Below are 22777 nucleotides of genomic sequence, written 5' to 3'. Positions count from 1 at the left end.
AAAAAAAAAAATAGATAACAATTCAATTTGTATTTAGAAATATTTCAGCATTTCAATAATGATAATATTTTTTGTCTAACACTGTGCACTAAAATAAAAAAAAAACGCCAGAAGCAACCAGAAGTGCACAAAAGTGCGTTGAAATTTTTGAGTCTTAGTGCGCACGCGTTGACTCACGTTCAAAACCACATTTAAAATTTAAAAAAAAAAAAAAAAAGAAAAAAAAAGAAACACCCTTACGTCTTGCAGTTGAACTGAGAGAGAAAAAAAAACAAAAAAAAAAAAAAAAAATAGTCAGTGCAGCGTGGTGCAAATAGAGTTTTTATTTTTTTTTTCCAGCTTTGGGGCCTTACCCCGATGAATTTCTCTGAATTCCTCGATTCTCGAGTGGCACGAGCCAACGACAGCCCTATAATCCCCACCCTTTTAATTTGTGTCCACACGCAGCGGCCCGTGGGTGCTTCAAGATCAAGCCTTCAAGCTCACTTCATCTTCATCTTCAAGTTCTTCTTGAATGTTTAGTCAAAGGATTCACATCGATCTTGAAATTTAAATCGTCAAAAAAATATACAAATACCAACACATTGTCAATTAATCAATCAATCAATCGATCAATTAATTAATATTTTTTTTTAATTTAATTGTATTTTATTAAATAATTAAAATGAGTGAAATTAGTTTTGTACCAGCTTTTGAACAATTTGTTTATTATCCACACAATGCAAGTCTTGAAGATGAATTGAAACGTCTATTTGCCGATTTATCAATCATCAAACAACCAGTTCAACCAAGTGGTAAGTACTTGATTTATCAATTAAATTATTTATTCATTAATTCATCAAAAAATCAACTTATTTTTTAATTTAAAAGTCTGTATAAATTTTATTTTGTTGCAAAAAAATGTTGATTAATTTGTTGATAAAAATACAACAGTGTCATTAGTATTTCAAGTATTAATTTTTATTAATTTAGTATTGTCAAAGTGTTGATATTTAGTATACTATTTATATATTTTAATATGGTATTTAATCTTGCGGATATAATAGGGGGGCTTGTTGGTCACTTTGATGCGTGACAAGTCACAACTTGTTTTTATGATTTTAAAATAACAATAAAAAAGGAGGCAACATATTTTTGTTTTGTTTCATCGGCAGTATCGGCACATCGTCATCAATCGTCGTCATCATTCCCACACGAGTCATTTAATGTTTTTAATAATTTATTTGTATTTTTTTTTTTTTTTTACTTTGATGGCTTATCAGTTTTATCATTGTAGGAGATTATTCGATATTTTTATTTGTATCAAATTTCAAAGTTAAAAAAAAATTCTGTACGTGATGATTTATAAACAATAATTTTGATATTTAAAAATAATTATTTATCAGTGATTTATATTTTAAAATTGTCTAATTAAATTTTAATTACTAAATTTTTTTTTAATCTTTAATTATGAAAAAAAATTAAAAATAAAAGGTTCAAGTATTTTCTTTGTTAAACGATGGAAAATTCTAGATAAAATATTTTCTTTGTTAAAATTTCAAGAAAACAGAGGTCTATTTTTATTTTTTTTTATTTTTTTTTATTATTTAAATAAAAAAACAGAAGTTTTTCTTTGCGACCCGTTGTCCGTGACCTAACGGGCCCACAGCATAATAGCGTATTTGCCCATCGATACCTGGGTGGTGCAAAAACACATGTTAAAAATGTCTCAAAGTATTTTTTTTTTTTTTTTTCTATTCGTTTTTTTTTTTTACCATTTTTTTTCTTTCATGTAATTTTTATTGGCATCTGCAAAACATCACCATTAAAATACGGTAAACAAAGACCCCTATATATCAAGATAAATTTTTTGTCCTTCATATTGTCTAGGCCCTCAAAAAAAAAAAAAAAAATAAAAAATAAAAATCACATTGTCTTTCTTCACGCTTAATACGATTTACCATTTTTGGTTTTTACGACTTTATATATTCAACAAGTATTTTTTTTTATTTTTTTTTTATTTTTTCCCTCAAAGTTACCCCCATTTTTTGGTAAATACTTGAAAATTGTTTTTTTTTTTTTTCTTTTTTTCTTCTTTGTTCAAGGACAAGTTACAAAAAATGTGTCAACAATATGTGTTTTAAAATTTAATGTTATTTCTTTTTGAAATTTTACTATTTTACGACTTTACTATTTTTCAATGTAAAATAAACAAACTTGCATTTACCAAGAAAAATAAAGAAATATATATTAAAATAGTACTTAAATGTCAAATTAATTTATGTCTATACCACCCAATTTTTATTACATGAAATTTGATACTTGAAAATATTTCAAGTATTACTTTAAGTATTTTTTTTTTTTGTTTATAATAATTCACTTTTATCAAATAGTAAAGTTAATTTGTAATATTTTTTTCTATCTTGAATTTTCTTTATAATTTAATTTCAATTTGTCTTTTATTTTCACACAATAATAATTATTATTATTATTTAAACAATAGCATAAACAACCTAATAAAATAAGAAAATAAACAATTAATTTGTTTATAAAATAAACATTTATTATTTAATTTTTTTTCTGTATTTTAGCTGAAGAAATTCGAGAAGATTTTCGCCACAATGGACGTGATTTCGAGTATGTTCCTGATAAATCATCTGATGATTGTCTTGATGACACTGTCATCAGTCCAAGACGTAAGAAGAAGAAGGGTCCATCTGAATGTGTTTTCTGTAGAAACAATGGAAAATCACCAATCGAATACAAATGTCATATTTTAAAAGACACTGATGGTATCATTCGTTGCCCAATTCTCAGGTAAATATCGAAATCAATTTACAATTAACTAACGATTATTCATCATTAATATATACTAATTATTTTCTATTATTTGTTTATTTTATTTTTATTTTTTTTTTTTGTATTTTTATAGAGCTTACAAGTGTCCTATCTGTGGAGTTAGTGGTGACAATTCTCATACAATTAAATATTGTCCTTTATACTCATTTTACTATTAAAAATTAATAATATTTATACCATTGTCATATAACTATAATTACCTCAATTTTTTTTAACAAATATGTAAAAAAAAAATTATAATTAAGATGTGTGTCAATCTAGTATTTTTTAATTAATTAACAGTAACTGTTTTTTTTTTCTTTTCGAATTTTTTAATTTTATGCTTATTATAAAATAACAACAATTAATTTTTTCTTTTTGTAACATAAAATATAATTGAATTAATTTTTCTTTTTAATTTTTTTTTTTTTTTGACTTTCTGAATCATGTTTAAAACTATTTTTTTTTTTCTCTCTTTTATAAAATTGATATCACTGTGTGAATGATTAGATTTTTAAGAATAATATGATAATTGTTGTATATTTTTTTTACAATATAATAAATAAAAAAATTTATATATATAAATATTTTTTTTAAGTTGTTGATTTACTTGATTTTTTTATTTGATATGGTTGAAAAAAATAGGGACACAATCGATTGATCTAGAAATGAAATTTTATTTTTTCATGTGCATTGAATGTACTTGTTGATTATTCATGATGATAAACACGAATTGACACATTTATTACTAAGTATTTATCAAGCCAAGCATCATTATAAATTAATAATAAATAAACAAAAAAGAAATGTCAAATTGATTATTTGTTGACAATGAAATATTTAAAAATAATATTAAATTAAGTGTCAAATGTTGATATTTCCGTGGTAGTAATCCCTGTTACAAAATTAGTGATCAAGCAGACGGAACTTTTTATTATACAATATATAATGTTGTCACTTTTCCTGTTCACATAAAAAAAAAAAAAAAAAAAGTGAATACAATTATTTAAAAAACAAGTAGGTCATGTCAGTGTACCAATGTAATTTTTCTCTCATTTAAAAAAGAAAGAATTATCATAAAAATTAGCAAATAAATTTTACGACTTTTTTCAAGGTGACTGATGTTATTAAAAAAAAAAAAATTATTAATTTAAAGAAATGAATGAAAATTTAAAAAAAAAGAAAATATAATTAATTATTTGTATTAACAAATTAAGAGATTGATCAGTGATACGTTAAAATTCCAGCTTAGTGACCTGGTGGGTTGTGTGACATCATCAATAGAGACCCCTCTCAACAATTGCGCACATCCTGACTACATAAACACCTGAATGAGGACATTGCTTGTCATTTAACTGATGTTGTTCATAGCTAAAAGACTTTATCGATTTTTCAAAATGTTTATTATAATTTTATTATTTGTCTTTGTGATACAGATTAATGGTGAATATCATCAGTTAAATAAAAATAATTCAAGTGAATTTATTAAAACATCAGGAAGACCATGGAAATGGCCAGAAACAAAAACAATTAATGAACAATCATTTATATTTCATTTATTAAAACATAAATTTAAAGTTCATATGATTGAAAAAATTCCAACAACACAAATGACACCAGTACCAATTGATTGTATTTGTGTTCCTTATTATCAGTGTAATGTTAATAATACATTAATTACTGATGGAATTGGAGTCATTGACGTGAGGTATGTATTTCATCAAAAAAAAAATACAAAATAATATAAATTTAATTGACTTTTTGTTATTTCAAGAATTCGACAATGTACTGGTGATTTAGAGGTATGTTGTAAATTACCTCCACCAACTACAAAGCCTCCAGCAATGATGGAACAAATTGTAACTCCAACAAATTCACCAACAATTATTTTTACAAATCCACCAACAATGCCTCCAACTACAACAACAACTATGGCACCAACAACAACAACTACAACAATGGCTCCAACAACTACAACTATGGCTCCAACAACAACAACAACTATGGCTCCAACAACGACAACAACTAGACCACCAATAATTACAACAACAAATTTACCATTAATTCAGCCATTACCATCAAATTGTGTATGTGTTCCAGCATCACAGTGTGATATAAATGGTGTTGTTATAATATCAGGTGCTGGTATTATAAATCCTCGACAATCATTAAATCCTTGTACACAATCAGGACAAGTATGTTGTCGTTTACCAACAACTGAAATTAATTTTCCAACAGTTATAATTCCATCACCAGCACCAACACAAATATCAATTCCATCAACACAACCACCAGCAACAATAAATTGTGTTTGTGTATCATTAATACAATGTGATAAAAATGGTTTTGTTATTGTATCAGGAGCTGGTAATATTGATCCAAGATTACCAAGTGGAAGACAAACATTTACATCATGTTCAAGTGGACAAATATGTTGTAAATTACCAAAAAATGGACAAGATTCTGATGCTACATCTACAAATACATTTCAACAATTATTACCAACACTTCCAGTACCATCAATTGATCCAAGAAGTAATGTAACTGGTGTTAAAAAAAATATTGGAACACAAAATGAATGTACTTGTGTACAGCCATCAATTTGTCAAGATGGTTTTGTTGTAACAAGTTTTGGTGGTGATAATATATTAACTGGTATTATTGATTCAAGATTTGGACCATGTATGTCTGCTAGTGCTGTTTGTTGTCGTTCATCTGGTATTATTGGTAATAATAAACCAACAATTGGTTCACCACTTGCAACAGTAACAGTTGTTACTTCAGCTGTTAACTTAAATCTTTATCCAAATAATCAAGTCAATGGATTTTGTGGTGTCAAAGGACCTGCTTGTACTGGAGGTAAAAAATTAATAATTTATTTTTTATCTACTATTTATTTTATTGATATAAAATATTTGCCTTTGTGTATTTTAAGGTCCATTTTGTGCTGCTAATTATGGAGAAACTTATTTTGCTGAATTTCCATGGATGGTTGCATTGTTGATAAGACAACCTGGTGGTAATGCTGTGTTTAGATGTGGAGGATCAATGTTAAATACACGAGCTGTTCTTACAGCTGCTCATTGTGTTACAGAGTACGTTTTAACATATTGATAATTCTTATTAATTTTTTTCAAATTAATAATAAATTTTGTTGTATGTTTAGTCGACCAACTGGTGTTTTGGTTGCACGTTTTGGTGAATGGAATACAGCAAATAATGACGAGCCATTACCATTTCAAGAATCTGATGTTGAATCAATCGTAACACATCCACAATATTATAGTCCAGGTCTTTATTATGATGTTGCTGTATTAATTTTATCAACACCAGTATCTTATACTTCAAATATTCAGCCAATATGTTTGCCTCAACCAGGAATGACATTTTCTCCTGGTCAACAGTGTGTTGCTAGTGGATGGGGACGAAGTGGTTTTGGTTAGTATTTAATTAAAATAATTTAATATTAAATTTAAGCATTGATTTGTTTTTTTTTTCTTGTATTTTTATAGAAGGAAAATATCAAACAATATTAAAAAAAATTGACTTACCAATGGTGGAAAAAAATGAGTGTCAAACAAGACTACAGGCAACAAAACTTGGTCCATATTTTCAACTACACAAAACATTTTTATGTGCTGGTGGTGAATTGAGTAAAGACACTTGTACTGGTGATGGTGGTGGTCCACTTGTTTGTTCAACATCAACTGGACAATTTATACAGGTAAAAACGAAAAAAAAATTAATAAAAAGCTGTACAATTAATTGCGTAATTTATATTTATCATATATAGTCATTGAACTTTAATTAATATATTTTATTAATCTAATTAATTCAGGCGGGAATTGTATCTTGGGGAATTGGCTGTGGCTTGAACAACGTTCCAGCTGTTTATACAGATGTATCTCAACAACGTCAATGGATTGATCAGCAACTTGCTAATTACGGTGTTTCATGATGTTGTCTGTCACTCGGTTAAACCAAATAATTTTAATATTTTTTTTTTTTACTTAATATTTTACACAGCGCTTTTTTATTTATTTTTATTTTCATATGATTATTGTGTTTAATATTTATCAGTATGTCAAGGGTGAAAGTTCGTGTTTCTAGTTCACAGTATTGCGTATTTTAATACAAATAAATTTACACATTAAAAATTTATTTAAAAAAAAAACAATATTTAAAATAATATAATTTTAAAATTATCATGCTTTTTTAAATAATTGATGACAAGTTAAAAATAATCATTCAAAGTCATGGAAGCATATCTAAATTTCAAATAATTATATGTAAAAATTGTTGACGTGATAAATACATAATTTTATTGTGAATAAAAAAAAAAAAAGAAATCAAATGAATTTTTTATCATTAAAAAACAAAATGAAATAAAATCTATTTTAATAATATTTTTTATATAATTCGATGAATCATTGGTTATTATATTATAATTTCAAGGTGAAATAATTTTAAAATATAATTCATGATGGATTATAAGAAATGATAAATATTTAATAGGATTATACTGATGGAATTTTGATTTTCGCAATGGGGTTTTTTTGGTGACCATGTAGATGATGTAGTTGAACGGGGGATTATTAATCTACTGGTGGGGATTTTAATTGATGATGAGCATTGGCCATTGAGTAGGGAGAGATATATAGAAGACGACTGCTGGACCAACATCGTAACAGTCAACAGACGTTCGTTGTCAACACAACACTTATTGACTTCTTGACATCCTCAATATTAACATCAATTTTACCACGTAAGTTTTTTCAATATTTTAGCATTAATTTAAAATATTTTTTAATCATTTGTTTTTCTTATTATTATTTACTATTAATAGTAATTTATTTTTGTTGTTTTTCGTTTCGAAAAAACTCTTGTTAATTGTTACTGTTAGAAAAATATAATTACATGTTTATTTGAATTATTTAATTATTATCTTTGGGGAAATCCTCAACGTCATTTTTTTTTTTATTTAAAAAAAAAAAACCAATGATGTTTTCTTGGAATATTGCGTGGCTGTTTTATTTTTATACAAACGTTAAGGTCATTTTTGCCTTTCTAATTGATACAACCAACGTTTTTAAAATTCAAATTAAATTATTGATTCAAATATATTTTTAACTTTATTTAAAAAAAAACCACAACGTAGTATTTTTAATATTAATATATTTTTTTATTTGAATAAATATTGTGTAATTAAATTTATATATTATTTAATATTTATTATTTTTTTTATCACTTGTATTTATCGAGTTGCTTATCCTGTTATGCTAATGTACGCATCACAAGATATAAAATGAAAAAAAATATTAAATTAAACTTTGTTATATTTGCCAAGAAGACACGTAACACACATGGTTAATTTTATTTAAAAAAAATTATTTTCTGTCTTTCAGGTAGTTATTAGAAAAAAATAAAAAAAAATGCTGAGGTACATTTTACTATTAGCCTCAGTGGGACTGACTATTGGGGCACCACAAAATGCTGGTTTATCAGCATTAATTGAAAAAACATTTCCAAAGCCTGTTAATAAAAATCCACCAGTTAAATCAGATCCAGAATTGGATAAACTTATAAATAATGTATTTCAAATACCAAATAATGGACAACAAGAACAACAACAAGGTGGTGGATTTATTGGTAATAATAATGGTCCTGGTTTTGGTGGTAACAATGGACTACAAACTTCAGACAATGATTATTGTGAATGTGTACCATATTATCAGTGTCAAAATCAAACAATTGTTGATGATGGTGTTGGAATTATTGACATTAGGTTTGTAAATATTATCAATATAATTAAACCTATTATTTTATTTAAATATTAATTTTTTTATCTAGATAATTATTTAACACAAATTATGGTAGAAGATTTATTACAACTATTTCATGATGATGATACATCAATAATATATTTTTTATAAAATTTAATTATCTACATGAAAATGTGTATTATCTCTTGATAATGATTAAAACCAGTTGTATATAATAAAAAAAATTTTGTTACTTAATTTATATTATTAGTTTGAATTTTGAAATTAAATAATTTTTATTTTTTTTATATTTTTGTTTTTTTTTTTATTGACAGATTAAAACCAGGTTCATGTGAAATAAGTTCATTGGATGTTTGCTGTAAACCACCAGAAATAATACGTGATGAAAAAAATATTGTTAGACCACCACCATTTCAATCACGTGGTTGTGGTAATCGTAATCCAGAAGGTATTGGTTTTAGAATAACAGGAGCAACAAATAATGAAGCACAATTTGGTGAATTTCCATGGATGGTTGCTGTATTAAAAAAACAAATTATTGGATCAAGCCAAGAAAAAATGAATGTCTATCAATGTGGTGGTTCATTGATTCATCCACAAGTTGTATTAACTGGTGCTCATTGTGTTGCAACGTTAGTAACAATTATTACTATTTATTATTATTAATTTAAACAATAAATCAATTTACTAATTTAATTATTTTTATTAATAAATTGACAGTGTTCAAGAAGGTGATTTAGAAATTAGAGCTGGTGAATGGGATACACAAACAAAAAATGAAATTTTACCTCATCAAGATCGAGCTGTACAAAGAATAATTGTACATGAAAATTATATTGCTGGTTCATTGAAAAATGATTTTGCATTACTTTATTTGAGAGAACCACTTGCACTGTCTGATAATGTTGATGTTGTTTGTCTACCACAAGCCAATGACATATTTGACAACAGTAGATGTTTTGCATCTGGCTGGGGAAAAGATGTATTTGGTATTTATTTTTTTTTTATTTATATATATTTTTATAATGCAATATATTTTATATGCAAATATATTAATTGATAATTTATTTTTAATTTTCATTAGGAAGAGAAGGACATTTTCAAGTTATTTTAAAACGAGTTGAGCTACCAGTTGTTGGTCGTGATAATTGTCAATCAAAATTACGTAATACAAGATTAGGAAAACATTTTGTTCTTGATAGAAGTTTTATTTGTGCTGGTGGTGAGCCTGGAAAAGACACTTGCAAGGGTGATGGTGGTAGTCCTCTTGTTTGTCCACTTCGTAATAATCCAAGTCGTTATGTACAAGCTGGAGCAGTTGCTTGGGGTATTGGATGTGGTGAAAATGGTGTACCAGGTGTTTATGCCAACATTGCAAATGCACGTCCTTGGATTGATGAAAAAATGGAACAATTACGTCAATATCCAGGTCTTGCATCACCAATAACATACAATTATTAAATGAAATATATATCCATTGTAAATGATGTCATTTTTCATATTAAAGTTATATTATTGAGAAGAATAAATAAACTTTTAATCACGTTATTTCATTGTTTATCAAGTTTTTTAATTTTTGTTTACATCAATGGATTTAATCAGTCAGTTGAACAGATGCCTTGTTTAACTTATTAGTCATTCATATTTTTCATCGAGTATTTATATTATCGTACAAGTCATCGTCATCATCATCGTCATCCAGATATAAATTTACGCTTTTTTTTTTTTTTTATTATTATTATTCCAGAGAGACAACCTATTCTTGTTGAAAAAAAAAAATTATTCAACAAATTTTTGAGCTTTTATTAATTTTATTAATTTTATAAATCAATAGTTAATTAGATACATAATTTTTTAAACAATTTAATTATTTTTTTTTTAATAAAAACATTCAATAATTTTGATAGTTTTGAATTTAGTTCAAAAACCCTCCGCAAAACGCCACCACAATGCGCACCAATTGAATTTCTTTTATTTTTTTTTTTTTCTTCTTCTCCTCTCTTCTCCCCTCTCAGTCCTCAGGTTACATACAAAGGAAATAGAAAACGGTCGAAAAAAAAAAAAAAAAAAACATTGTGAGCACACGTTTATCAGGCACGTTTTATCACGTCGAGAATTAGTTGTAAATTCAGTGAATAAAAAAAAATAAAATAACAATTGTCAGTCATTAAAAATTATCAAGTTTAAATCAACGATTATTATTAATATTTATAATATTGTTTTTTGATTGTTGGTAATACTAATTAACCAAGTGACGGTTTTCTCTTTTTTTTTTTTTTTTTTCATTATTTTACTGTGGTTCTTTTGGTCTCTCTCTCCCTCTCTCTCTCTTGTTCTCTCTCGGGCGCTCTCGCAGTCGAGAAATAAAATACATGCGGTGCTGATTCTTTTGTGTTGATCGCCAAGTTAAGCTGTTATGTTTTTAAGAAATAATACAGTTAGAGGACAAAAAAAAAAATAATAATAACAAAAAAAAAAAAAAAGTAAAAAATTTCGTTAAGATAAAAAATAAAATGTCAACAGTCAAGACAAAAGCACAAAAAGTTGATCCCATTTTGTGTCGCGTCCATTAAACTAAGGACGTAATATATTTTTTAATTAATCAATTAAACTAATCATGATTTTTTTATCACATCATTAAATAATATTCATAAAATTTTCATAATTTTGTCATTTAAACAAAAAAGGTAATTAATTAAATCATTAAAGATGTCGGATGAATTTGTTGAATTATCAAAGATATCAGGTTTAACTGATGAAATATCACGAACATCATCACAAGGTTCACTCATACCAGTTGTTAAGCTAATAAATATATATCCAAAATTGACAGTCAAACAAAAAGTTGAATTACACAGTCAAAAAAATGAAGATGACGATGAAGATGACAACGATAATAATAACAATAATTCTAGTGGTGATTGTTTACTTGGTAAAAAAAATTCTAGCCCAGGTTCATGGAGTTCAGCTGAATTTTTAGTTAAAAATGATAAAAATAAAAATATGAAAAATGGATTAAATCGTTATGGAATTGGTGGTATTATTAATGAACCAAAAATGCAAAGTTTATTGTATTTATCTGATGATTCACATTCAATGTCATCATGTGGCACAATGAACAATTCGAAAAATAGATTATTTCAAAAATACGATAAACTAATGGGTCGTAGTACTAAAAATAAATTTATTATTGATGATGATATTGATAGTTCATCAAATAATCCAAGTCTACCTGGACTATCATCAAATGTTAAAGTAAAAAAAGATAAAAAGAAAAAAAAAAAAGAAAAAAAAACCAGTGTTAATAATGAAAATATAAATATTAAAATTAAAAAAAAACTTGATGATAATATTGGTAAAAAAATATATGAAATTGTTGATGATAATAATGAGATGATAATGCAAAAAAATAATGATGAAATTATTGAATCGAAAAATAATGTTAAATTGTTTAATAAAAAAATTAAACAAGTTAAAGAACAAATAATTGGTAAACGTGAGAGGACACCATGGAAAAAAATGAGTAAAATAATTGAAGATAATTTAACAATGGCTGACAATGAAAATGATTTATCAACAGCACCATTACAACATGAACAACAAGAACAAAAAGAAAATCAAGAACAAATTAGTAGAAATGTTCGTGTATCAACTCAAATATCAACAAGGGTATCATCATCATGTGAAATGCCAAAATTTGATAATTATTATATATCTGAATCAGCAACATCATCATCAGCTAGTCCACCTGGACCTGGTCCAATACCATGGCCACCAAATACTTGTGAACAACCAAAAACACCACCTCTACCATCTACATCTACATCACTGCTACCACCACCATCAGCACCACCATTAATTATACGAAAAAAAAAAAAAGATAAAATTAAAAAAAAGAAATCAACAACATCTTCATGTTCATCATCAAAAACACCACCACCACCACAATCATTATCATTTAATCAAAATAATTTAGCACCATCATCACCATCATCACCAGAGACAGCATCAACAAGTCCAACAATATCAACACGTGAAGTTTCTTTTAATGGAACAATACAAACATTTAATATATTATCTAAAACACAAGCTGTTAAAAAAGGCTATAGTGTTAATAAAGATGATTTTATTAAAAAGAAAAAAGAGAAAAAAATAATTATTGTTAATAAAAAACGTAAAAGAAAAACAATTGATGATGATGATAGACCATGGACACAAAAAAAAAGTAATATAAGAAAAAAAAAAAAATCAAATGAACCAAGAAAATATAAAAAAAGACAAAAGTTATTGACAGATGATGTTGTTGTTGAGCCTGAAGTTGTAAAATTACCAATTCCAAAACTTTGTTCATGTGAAAATACTGAATGCAATGAAAATATTTGTGTCAATCGTGAGAGATTGAATGTAACACTATCATTACCACCAGTTGCTGACCTGCCAGATGTTACAAATGACGTTGTTGAGCTTTTACAAATACCAATTAATGGTAAGTTATTTATTTATAATTAAATAATACAATTATTATATTTATAATTTTAATTTATTTTTTGCTTTCTTTTTTAAATACCTAGACTCAAGTGACAACAAAATATTGATTAGCATGAATGTTAATCAAGTAGTAAGTACAATTGAAGACAAAGAATTAAATACAAATGAAAATGTTGATGATTCACAACCAAAACCATTAGTAAAAGCAGTTGAAATACTTCCAAAAGGTTCAATTAAATTTGCAAATAAAAAAATACCAGTTAAAAAACGTGGCAACGATGAAAAAGTCAATGAAATTGAATTTTCTGATAATGATAAAAACACAAATGGTAATTTAACTGAAATTAAATTAACTGATAATGACAATGTTGATAATTGTTTATCAAAAAAAGACATTAAAAATAATTATAATAAATTGACAATTGAAAATGAAGAAAATCAAGGTGAAAAAAAAATTGGTAGACGTCATTCAGTGCTTGATGATGGTAGACTAAGTAGATGTAGTAGAACATCAATATCAGAAAAAGCATTGTCTGTTGATTTAGAAAAATTAACACCAAATATTATTGAACATTATCAACGTAAATCATCTGGAATGTCAACTGATATGACAAATAAAATAACAGCTGAAAGAAATGTATCAATTTCAAGTTGTGCAACTGACAAGACGGTACCAACAACACCACCAAATGAAAATCCATCTAAAATCAAAAGATTTTCACCAATTAGATTTGATAAATCGTCAGCTGATAAAAAATTCATAATAAAAACCACTGACACTGATAAATTACATACATTTAATGAGCCAAAAAACTTGATGATTAAAAATAATTCTGTTGATGATAATAATGTAAAAGAGTCTGTCATTAATAATGTGGCTGGTTCACAAATAATTAATAATGAAAAGACAAAAAGAAAAATTGAAACAGATATTAAATCACCAAGTCCAAAGAGGTTTAAATTTGATAGAAAAAGACAGAAAGAAGATGACGATGATGAAGAAGAAGAAGGTAGTTCTGAATCTTCATTAAATAAATTGAAAAAAAATTCATCAAGTCGTTCATTAAGTAAAAGTCCAATTGCAGCAGTAAAAACAACAGCTGGTACAAAAGTTCAAGATGATTTTATTATGAAATGGCTAAATAAAGATATTGATAATTCAGTGATTGAAAATAATAACAATACTGTTGATAAAGATAAAATGATAACGAATGATGACAAATCAGTATCACCAAAATTGACTAAAAATAATTTACAATTATTTACTGTTAATAATGAGGTAAAACAAAATGAAGATGCTTCAGTTGATCAAACACAACTAGTGGATGAAATACTTGACTATCATGAAGATGGATTAACTGATGATGAATTACAACCAACAGAAAAATTATCAGTTGGTTCAACAAAAGTAATTGACAATTTATCAGTAACAAGTAATAAAAAATTATCAGCATCATCATCATCAAGTGACAATTATAAATTAGAAATTGATGATAAATTATCAAGTTCATCATCAAGTCATTCATGTTGTCCAACAGATTGTTCATGTGATGCTGGATCAACAACAAAATTACAAAATAAAACTTCATCAAATTTATTGAAAGACAATATTGAAAAGCCAAATAATGCCATGTCATTTGATCAAGACATTACAGACACTGAAGATTTACAATTGAGTGAAAAATTAGATGACAAAAGTGTAAAAGATAAATTAAATAATCAAGATAATGACGATGAAATATCATTATTTGGTGGTGATATTGATGACATTGAAACAGAAGACAATAATGATGATGAAAAAAAAACAACACCAATATCAATAGCAACAATGTCAAATCATTCAAATGACGATGATAATTATAAAAAAATGCATTTAAATAATATTGATCCATTTATTGAACATAACAATGCTGAATTTAATCAAGTATTTGATGAATACGAAATGAATCAAAATCAAATAAACACAATACCAATTAATCATCATCATCATCATAACAATAACAATCGTAAATTAATAACATTTGATAATTCAAACAAGTCCATGATAAACAACAATGATAATATTGATAATAAAAAAACAAGAATAAATGAATATCCACCAGGTGTAATTAAAATGTTTAATGGTTATTGTTTTGGTATGTTGAAACGTTCACGTTGTCCAAAAATATCAAATTGTCGTTTTCAGCATATATTAGAACCAAAAGATGAATTGCTAAATGACGAACAGCCATATGTTATTAAATTACGTATGGATTATGCAATATTTCGTGGATGGCATTGTTATGTAACACGTGTTTATGAAAATGCAATTAAAAATATGGATACTACAAAATTAATACTTGAATTATACAATGATATTGTTGATAAATTTGTTGATGAAATAAATGAGCCAGTATATGGTTTATTAGCACCAACAGTTATTGAACTTGCTGAAAGAAAAATGCCACCAGTACATATTGTCAATGCTTTAATTAAAACAATAAAAAAAGATGATTCATATAAACCAAAAATAATTATTAAAAAAATTAAAAATTACATTGAAAATGGTAATTATTGGATAACATTACGTGAGTTGATATTGATGTTGGAACAACCACCAAATGAAATAATACCATCAATATTAAATGAGTGTTTATTGGGCAAAGTAAGTATTGAACAAGCACTTGATGTTCAAAAAAATATGATGAGTAAATTACCACAAGAGGTGACTAACACTTTGAATCAATCATTAATACGTAGTTGGTCACAATTATTAAAAACAATTGAAGATAAATATGAGCTTAATAATTTAAATGATCATAAAACAATTGAGAAATATGATGATAAGGTTGAAGCACCATCAATTGAGTCACCAGGTTCATCAACAGCAACAATACCACAAATTAATTTACCACCAATTATGACTGGAATCAAAAAACGACTTGGTAAACTTAATAAATTATTAAATAACGATAATAATAATAATAATAATCATGATGAAGCAGCTGGTGCTGTTGATGATAATGATGAAGATGATGATGATGATAAAATTGATAATGTAGATTTTATTGAAAGTAATAATCATCATGATGATGAACATGGATATGAAATTGAAATAGTTGATAATGTCAGTAAACCAGTGTGTATTTATCAAAATCAGTTGTTTAATTTTCATAATAATTTACAAATAATTCGTAATGAATTAAAAAAAAATAATTACAAAGCAGTTATACAAATATTAAATGATGTTAAAATAAATACAAATGAATTGTCACCATTTGCACGTGGTTTTTATGCAATTTTATGCAAAGAAATTATGACGGCAACTCATCATCTGGCTGAGATTATACATTTATCAGGTAATAAATTCTTTCGTATAAATGATGATCTATTTGACCAAATTGAAATTAATTTTTTTTAAGTTTATATATATTTATTTATATATTTATTAAGTATTACTATTACTTATACTACTATATTATCATTATTACTTTTTTTATTCAAAAATTTATTATTATGTAATCTTTCCTTTTTTTTTTACCAAAAAAAAAATCACAAAAAATATATAATATCAGTATATATATTATTCTAAAACCGTCAACCATCATTGAATGAAATTTATAATTGATGGTTGATTTTTTTTCTCTTTTTTTTTTTTTTTTTTTTTGCATCTTGACAAGTTAATTTAAAAAAAACCAAAAAATTATTTTTTTTTTTTTGTTAAAACTATTCTGTAGACTTTATTGGTTTTTGAAAATATAAATTTCTTTTTTTTTTCTTTTTTTTTTTCCTTTTTTTATATACATTTTTTTATTTTAGTAATTAAAAATATATTAAATTATGCTAATTGAAAAAAAAAAAAACAAAAAAAAAAAAAAAAAAAACTAATCTAGAAAATAACAAAGACAATGCTTTACTAATTATGATTCAAATTTTTTTAAAAAAATAAAATAAGTGTAATCAATTATGTAATAAGCGATTATCGCATTTAATAAAAGTTATTTCTTTTAAAAAAAAAAAAAATGTGTTTAAAACATGAAAAAAAAAAAAAAAAAAAAAAAAAAAAGTTTTATTTTATTTCAAACAACACAATTAATAGTTTTAAGTTTACTATTATTTCCTTGATATAATTTGTATATATATTTGTTATTTGACGGTTTTTTAGTGCACAAAGGAAACGATGTTGTTAAACTTCTGAATTTGTTGATAAAAGTTGGTAATTATTTGTTAGTAAAACTTGCTGATACTGGTGCAATGGGACTTGCTTATCAATTAGTCAAAACTCTACAACCTTATCGTATTGAATTATCAACATCACATATAATTCTAACTATCGAAATTTATATTGCAAATCGTCATCTTTTGAAAGCCCTTGATTTGGTAAAACGTGAGTTCTTCATTTAATTTTAAAATAACATTTTATATATTTTTTTATTCAATTTTGATTATATTATTATTTAAAAATTTAATAAATCAATTAATAATCAAGTACGTACATATAAATAGTTAATAATAATACAAAACAAAAAAAGCCATATAAATATAAATTTTCATTAAAATTATATTAAATTTAATTTCAGAACATAATTTAATATTTGTACGTCGAAGTAAAATGAATCCAGAAGAATATGCTAAGCTGGAATATTTGAGAAGACCATTAATTAATTTATTGCTTAAAAGTTTGTGTAAAGATTATCCAAAAGAGGCATATTATTTATTTGAAAGATTATTAAAAGAACAAAGCAGTTGTTGTGAGCCAATTGGTAAAAAAAATAATACAAAAATATATTATCATTTAATTTTAATTATTTAATTATCAAATAGCTAATGGAAAATTTATTTATAGATTTACGTAAACATGTTCATAATGTTGTTGCATCATTGGTACGACATAATAATGATGATCAATTGATGTCAATGGGATTACTAATGCTCAAACATAAAGTACCAATTTTTATATCAACATTAAGAATTTTCGTTATGAAATTATTTTACATCAATAGATATATTGCTCATCAAATGTATTCATATGCAATTGGTCTTGGTGCATACTCAATAATTAAAGTAAATATTTGTTTTATTGTTAATTAAGCTGTGCTGAGTTTTGATATTTTATATTTATTTTATTTTTTATTTTAATGAAGGTTGGTACTTTGACAACAATGGTCATCCATACTCAATGGAATGAGGAAGAAATATACTTACGAATACATGATTTACTTGAAAATATTTCAAATAAATTGTGGCATCTTATTGAACGTCCAGGACCTAAAGAATTTTCAGTTTATCTAACGATTGAGGTAAAATATATTGTTTTTTATTTATTAATTTTATTAATTTAATTTTTTTAATTTTGATTTTATTGTTGACAGATTGTTCCCAGTGAATTTAATAAACCAACTTATACTGAGTGCAATAATAAAGATATTATTGATGAGACAAAATTAAGGCTACTTGAAGTACTTGATAAATTTGAGCCAAAAATTAAAATGATTGAAATTGATGAAAGGATTTATAAAATTTTAGACTATTCAATCGTCAATTACGTCAAGTCAAATCACTCATTAGTTTAAGTTGTTATTTATCTACTTGATTTTCGCCATTTTTCGTTTTATTATTTTTTTTTTTCGATTTAAAAAAAAAAAACAAAGCAGTAATAATTACTAGTTCGTTTAATATTTTATAATTATTGCTTGGTTATACAATTGTAATTTTAAATAATTTTTCTTTTTTTTTTTTTCTTTCTTTTTTAAATCTAAGATAATTTGTCATCTTGCTTTTTGATATTATTATTTTTTCCGTTTGTACAAATATTTTACTATTGTATATATACTAACTAAAAAAACACTAAATTGATAGTATTATTTTTTTCTTTTGTTTTTCAGTTTAGAATTATTAAAAAATTAGTAGAATTTTTGTTTTTCATTACAGATTATCACACTGTGTGTGTGTTTTTTTTTATATTACAAACTTGTTTTTTTTTTTATATTAAATATTAATTTGACAAAAAAATACATGACTAAATAGTAATTGATAATTATAAATAACTGTAATTAATAATTATAAATAGCTGTATGGTTAAATTTACATTATACTTGTTTATTTTTTTATAAATACAAGATTTTTCTTCGACCATTGTAGCTGTTGCTGATAATACAGAATTGATATACTTTTATGTCTAGAAAGTAGAAGTATTCTATTTCTATTGAGAAACATCCATTGTCTGGATGTATCTTTGCTGTTTATGGACTTGCATTCGTAGAAGTTCCTATCGTTATTAAACGTTATTTTACTATTTAAAAAAGGATTTTTTTTTTTTGTTATAAAAGTGATAATTTACACTTTATATTTATTTTATAGTATTATTTTAAGTTTGTACTATTATTTGAGAATAATTAAATTAAAAACTTTTAGTTTTTTCGTAAACTGCTTTCAAACTTGTAGTTTTTTTTTTTATAAATTTATACTAATTATAAATAATATAAATAATAATTTTTTATAATAATAATATAATAATATTTTAAATATTTTGTATTATAAAAGATCATCGCTAAACAACCATGATACTTGGTAATTCTTCATCAGATTTCTTGTTTTTTCCTGCTCCTTCATCGCAAAAAGAATCAACTGCGTTACAAGAGATGACTTGGATGACTAAAAAAAAAAAATACATTTTTGAAATTGACCGCTGAGAATTATTAGTAAAAAAAATAAAATTCAACATGATTATTTCAACATACCGACAGCAAAGAAGCAATACCATCCCAATGTATATTGTGACATAACATGAGACTTGATATGTCCGCCCAACACATTGGCCAACCATAATAAACTTAGCACAAATTCGACGAAACAGAAAATTGAATAAAATACTAAGCCTCTCATCCATTTCTAGAATTAAGGGAAAAAAAATATTAACAATTAAAAAAAAAAAATCTATATCATAGAAAAAAATAAAATCACCATAACTTTGCTATTTTTTCAACGAACCTTAATCACACTAATAAAACCTATTAAATGCGCAAAAAAGAGCATGCTTATCAGAAACATCTCAAGTGAAATGGACATATCTGTCAAAGTCAGTAAATGAAATTCTTGATAAGTAGTAGATGGGTCATCATGGTCCGCGAGTACCAGTATCAACACACCATATTGACCACCAATAGGACCTCGTACCGTTAATGGTAACAACAGAGTTGAAATCTAAATAGTAAAAAGATTAATTTCTTAGTATGGTGTTGTTGTTGTTGTTGTTGTTGTTGTTATTATTGTAACTGTTAACTTAATTTTGAACTTGGTCAAAAGAAAATTATACACATTTTATATACTTACAATGCCATAGAGTGAGGTACATATAGCAGGTATAGCAGCATCATCAACAGAACTGCAGATGCTGAAGAAAGTATTCCGACGACTTATCTATAAAAAAATAAATGACATCATATAAACAGCTGATTGATAAATGCAAGATTTCATCTTTATATTTTTTCGATTTCACATATTGATAATTAAAACCTTTAAATTCTTAAACTATGAAAATAGCGTTATGAATATAATTATTAGTTAATAATTATAATTATTAATATCTTAAGATATTTTGAAGTTTAAATTAATTTATTCAACTAACCTCTTCATTTGTCGATGGCATTGTAGTGGTCATATTAAATTTTTTGCACGCCCTACGATCTCCGAAAACATAAACTTTTTTGGTAATTATAAAATTCAAAGACTGATAATTATATACAACTGAATTAGTTGAGTTTAATACTCTTATTTAAAATGACAAAATTACGTACTTATGGAAAATTGTACAGTCGATCGTCCTACAAAAATCTGAATGACTTCCATCAACTTCCATCGAGTTCTGTCCAGCTTCCGCAAGCCTAAGGCTTCCCCTTCAATAAAAAGGGCACTTGACCGTAATTTATTCGTAATCTGATTGGTTGAAATTTTTTAGCATTTTTTTATAAAGCGAATCAAGCAGGAGAGTGTCGTGCGACAGTTTTCATGTAAACCATGAATTAAATATAATTATAAGCGGTAAATTACCCTTTTATTGTTTTCTCTCTTAAATGTTATTGTGTGGTATTGCTACGTTTGTTTATTTTCGGCAATTAATTAGTTTGGGTTATGAAAATGAAAAATGAGGAAAAAGATTTACAAGAATATGCATATAATATATCACGCACCGAAGACGCGGGATCGCTGTTACACAGCTAATATTTACACACCAAACTTGATATTTATTGTTAAGATAATATTTTTTTTTTTTTTAAACTGGAGGTAAACCATGAATTAAATCAAATACCTCTTTGCTTGTTCTATGATCCTGGTCAAACAGAAGATTTTTTTTATTATTTTTTCTATTTTTTTTCAAAGAAATAAATTTTATTTTCGGAATATCAGGAAAACAGGAATGTTTGGAGTACAACCATAAATTGTATCAAATACCTCTTTGCTTGTTCTATGATCCTGTTCAATTAGAAGATTTTTTTTATTATTTTTTCTATTATTTTTTAAAGAAATAAATTCTATTTTTGAAATATCAGGAAAACAGGAGGGACAGGAGATGATAAATAAATTGTATATATTATTTCTGCACGGGTTTTTTTTTATCGGAGAAATATTACCGAACGTTCTTTCACCCAAGTCGATTCGGAGAAAATTCGGAAAAAAATTTTGATATCTTTCTCTACTCATTTTTCCGCATGGGTCAATTTCGGAGAAATTCGGAGTAATCGCGAGAAATTGAGGAGAAATCGTGGAGAAATATTTTTACCAGGGTTGCCTCATACGTATTGCTTCCCCATTGCATACCCCAACAAGTAACCTGGAAACATTGAATTTAAATACATGTATTGATGATAATGTGATAGATACATTTTTATTACTATTACAAGATCATGGGGAAAAAACACGTGGATTACTATTATTGCCATTTCCATGTATTCTAGTAAAATCACTGATGATAGTCCAGGAAACGAATTGAATTTGAAGTCATGGGCAAAAAAAGTAAGACCGTGGGAAAAACGTTTATGGCTTTTGCCAGTTCATAAAAAAAAACATTGGACATTATTATTAGTATTTCCAAAATTGAAAAAAATAATGTATCTGGATTCATTAAAAAAAACAACTCCATCTGAACTTATATCAGGTGTTTGTTGGTTCATGAATTTGATAACCGATGAAAATGAAAAAATTAACCAAAATATTGATTGGAACAAATGGTCCTTGTATGAACCTCAAGATATTCCAAGACAAAGAGATGGAATTAAGAGTAACAATAACTGTGGAATATTTGTTCTATCATGGTGCAATTTGGTATGCACTGCAGGATTGCCATATGAATTCCACGAGTGTGATATGAACGTGGCAAGAAGAGGTATCGCAATGATATCATATGGCAGTAAAACAAGTCGAGTTCAAGATGATAAACACGAAGCTGTTCTAGCATCTCTTTTCAATGATCCAAGAATATCAATAACACCAAAAAAGCAGGCGCTAAAAAAAAATTAAAACTGCTCCAGGACAAGTTAAAACTAATGAATATCTTGTTTCATTTTTGAATAATTAAACTTGCTACTATCACGTCCAACATCGATCAAAAAAGGAGGAGAGTATATGCTAAGTGCGAAAGAGCATTTGAACAATTTTTGCATTGTATTGATGGTAATTTTTTTATACGCAAACATTTATCCTAATTACTCCTC

The 22777-nt window shown here is 25.9% G+C and overlaps 4 protein-coding genes across 6 annotated transcripts; 3 read left to right on the top strand and 1 right to left on the bottom strand.

The window, feature by feature from the left end:
• Positions 1-664: 664 nt before the first annotated feature.
• LOC122854024 (nanos homolog 3-like) lies at positions 665-2996 on the top strand. The gene is made up of 3 exons (XM_044154436.1): positions 665-794; positions 2571-2796; positions 2912-2996. Exons 1-3 carry the CDS (start codon positions 665-667, stop codon positions 2994-2996), a joined length of 441 nt encoding a protein of 146 aa, XP_044010371.1.
• A 1200-nt stretch (positions 2997-4196) lies between these two features.
• On the top strand, positions 4197-10142 carry LOC122854023. Its single transcript, XM_044154435.1, has 10 exons — positions 4197-4525; positions 4592-5676; positions 5753-5912; positions 5984-6255; positions 6330-6541; positions 6656-6766; positions 8247-8602; positions 8915-9232; positions 9321-9589; positions 9685-10142. Exons 1-10 carry the CDS (start codon positions 4215-4217, stop codon positions 10059-10061), a joined length of 3471 nt encoding a protein of 1156 aa, XP_044010370.1. The 5' UTR covers positions 4197-4214; the 3' UTR covers positions 10062-10142.
• Positions 10143-11999: 1857 nt separating this feature from the next.
• LOC122854022 (bromodomain-containing protein DDB_G0280777-like) lies at positions 12000-18661 on the top strand. The gene is made up of 8 exons (XM_044154434.1): positions 12000-12800; positions 12870-13086; positions 13172-16426; positions 17233-17454; positions 17648-17830; positions 17914-18131; positions 18212-18367; positions 18440-18661. Exons 1-8 carry the CDS (start codon positions 12000-12002, stop codon positions 18638-18640), a joined length of 5253 nt encoding a protein of 1750 aa, XP_044010369.1. The 3' UTR covers positions 18641-18661.
• Positions 18662-19605: 944 nt separating this feature from the next.
• On the bottom strand, positions 19606-20958 carry LOC122855494. Of its 3 annotated transcripts, none has more exons than XM_044156893.1 (6): positions 20864-20954; positions 20695-20753; positions 20400-20486; positions 20058-20270; positions 19808-19958; positions 19606-19721 (listed from the first exon to the last, which is right to left on the bottom strand). In XM_044156893.1, the coding sequence occupies exons 1-6, from the start codon at positions 20913-20915 to the stop codon at positions 19618-19620; spliced, it is 666 nt and encodes a 221-aa protein (XP_044012828.1). In that variant the 5' UTR covers positions 20916-20954; the 3' UTR covers positions 19606-19617. The 3 variants fall into 3 exon arrangements, with proteins under 3 accessions (XP_044012828.1, XP_044012827.1, XP_044012829.1); XM_044156892.1 differs by having other exon boundaries at positions 20695-20768; positions 20864-20933; XM_044156894.1 differs by having other exon boundaries at positions 20695-20958.
• Positions 20959-22777: the final 1819 nt, after the last annotated feature.

This window comes from Aphidius gifuensis, linkage group LG4 (assembly GCF_014905175.1).
Source record: "Aphidius gifuensis isolate YNYX2018 linkage group LG4, ASM1490517v1, whole genome shotgun sequence".
Classification (NCBI taxonomy): Eukaryota; Metazoa; Arthropoda; class Insecta; order Hymenoptera; family Braconidae; genus Aphidius; species Aphidius gifuensis.
The sequence above is the reverse complement of the archived record's forward strand: the minus strand, read 5'-3'. Positions and strand labels throughout refer to the sequence as shown.

Bases quoted from the DNA above. Each gene is read 5' to 3' on its own strand.
- LOC122855494 (XM_044156892.1), bottom strand. From the start codon at position 20,915: ATGGAAGTCATTCAGATTTTTGTAGGACGATCGACTGTACAATTTTCC. The intron at 20,769-20,863 runs GTACGTAATTTT...TTACCAAAAAAG, and splicing joins GACTGTACAATTTTCCATAA to TTTATGTTTTCGGAGATCGT. The intron at 19,959-20,057 runs GTTCGTTGAAAA...CCTTAATTCTAG, and splicing joins GTTTTATTAGTGTGATTAAG to AAATGGATGAGAGGCTTAGT.
- LOC122854022 (XM_044154434.1), top strand. From the start codon at position 12,000: ATGCAAAAAAATAATGATGAAATTATTGAATCGAAAAATAATGTTAAA. The intron at 12,801-12,869 runs GATAGACCATGG...CCAAGAAAATAT, and splicing joins GAAAAACAATTGATGATGAT to AAAAAAAGACAAAAGTTATT. The intron at 13,087-13,171 runs GTAAGTTATTTA...TTAAATACCTAG, and splicing joins TTTACAAATACCAATTAATG to ACTCAAGTGACAACAAAATA.
- LOC122854023 (XM_044154435.1), top strand. From the start codon at position 4,215: ATGTTTATTATAATTTTATTATTTGTCTTTGTGATACAGATTAATGGT. The intron at 4,526-4,591 runs GTATGTATTTCA...TGTTATTTCAAG, and splicing joins ATTGGAGTCATTGACGTGAG to AATTCGACAATGTACTGGTG. The intron at 6,256-6,329 runs GTTAGTATTTAA...GTATTTTTATAG, and splicing joins ATGGGGACGAAGTGGTTTTG to AAGGAAAATATCAAACAATA.
- LOC122854024 (XM_044154436.1), top strand. From the start codon at position 665: ATGAGTGAAATTAGTTTTGTACCAGCTTTTGAACAATTTGTTTATTAT. The intron at 795-2,570 runs GTAAGTACTTGA...TCTGTATTTTAG, and splicing joins ACAACCAGTTCAACCAAGTG to CTGAAGAAATTCGAGAAGAT. The intron at 2,797-2,911 runs GTAAATATCGAA...GTATTTTTATAG, and splicing joins ATTCGTTGCCCAATTCTCAG to AGCTTACAAGTGTCCTATCT.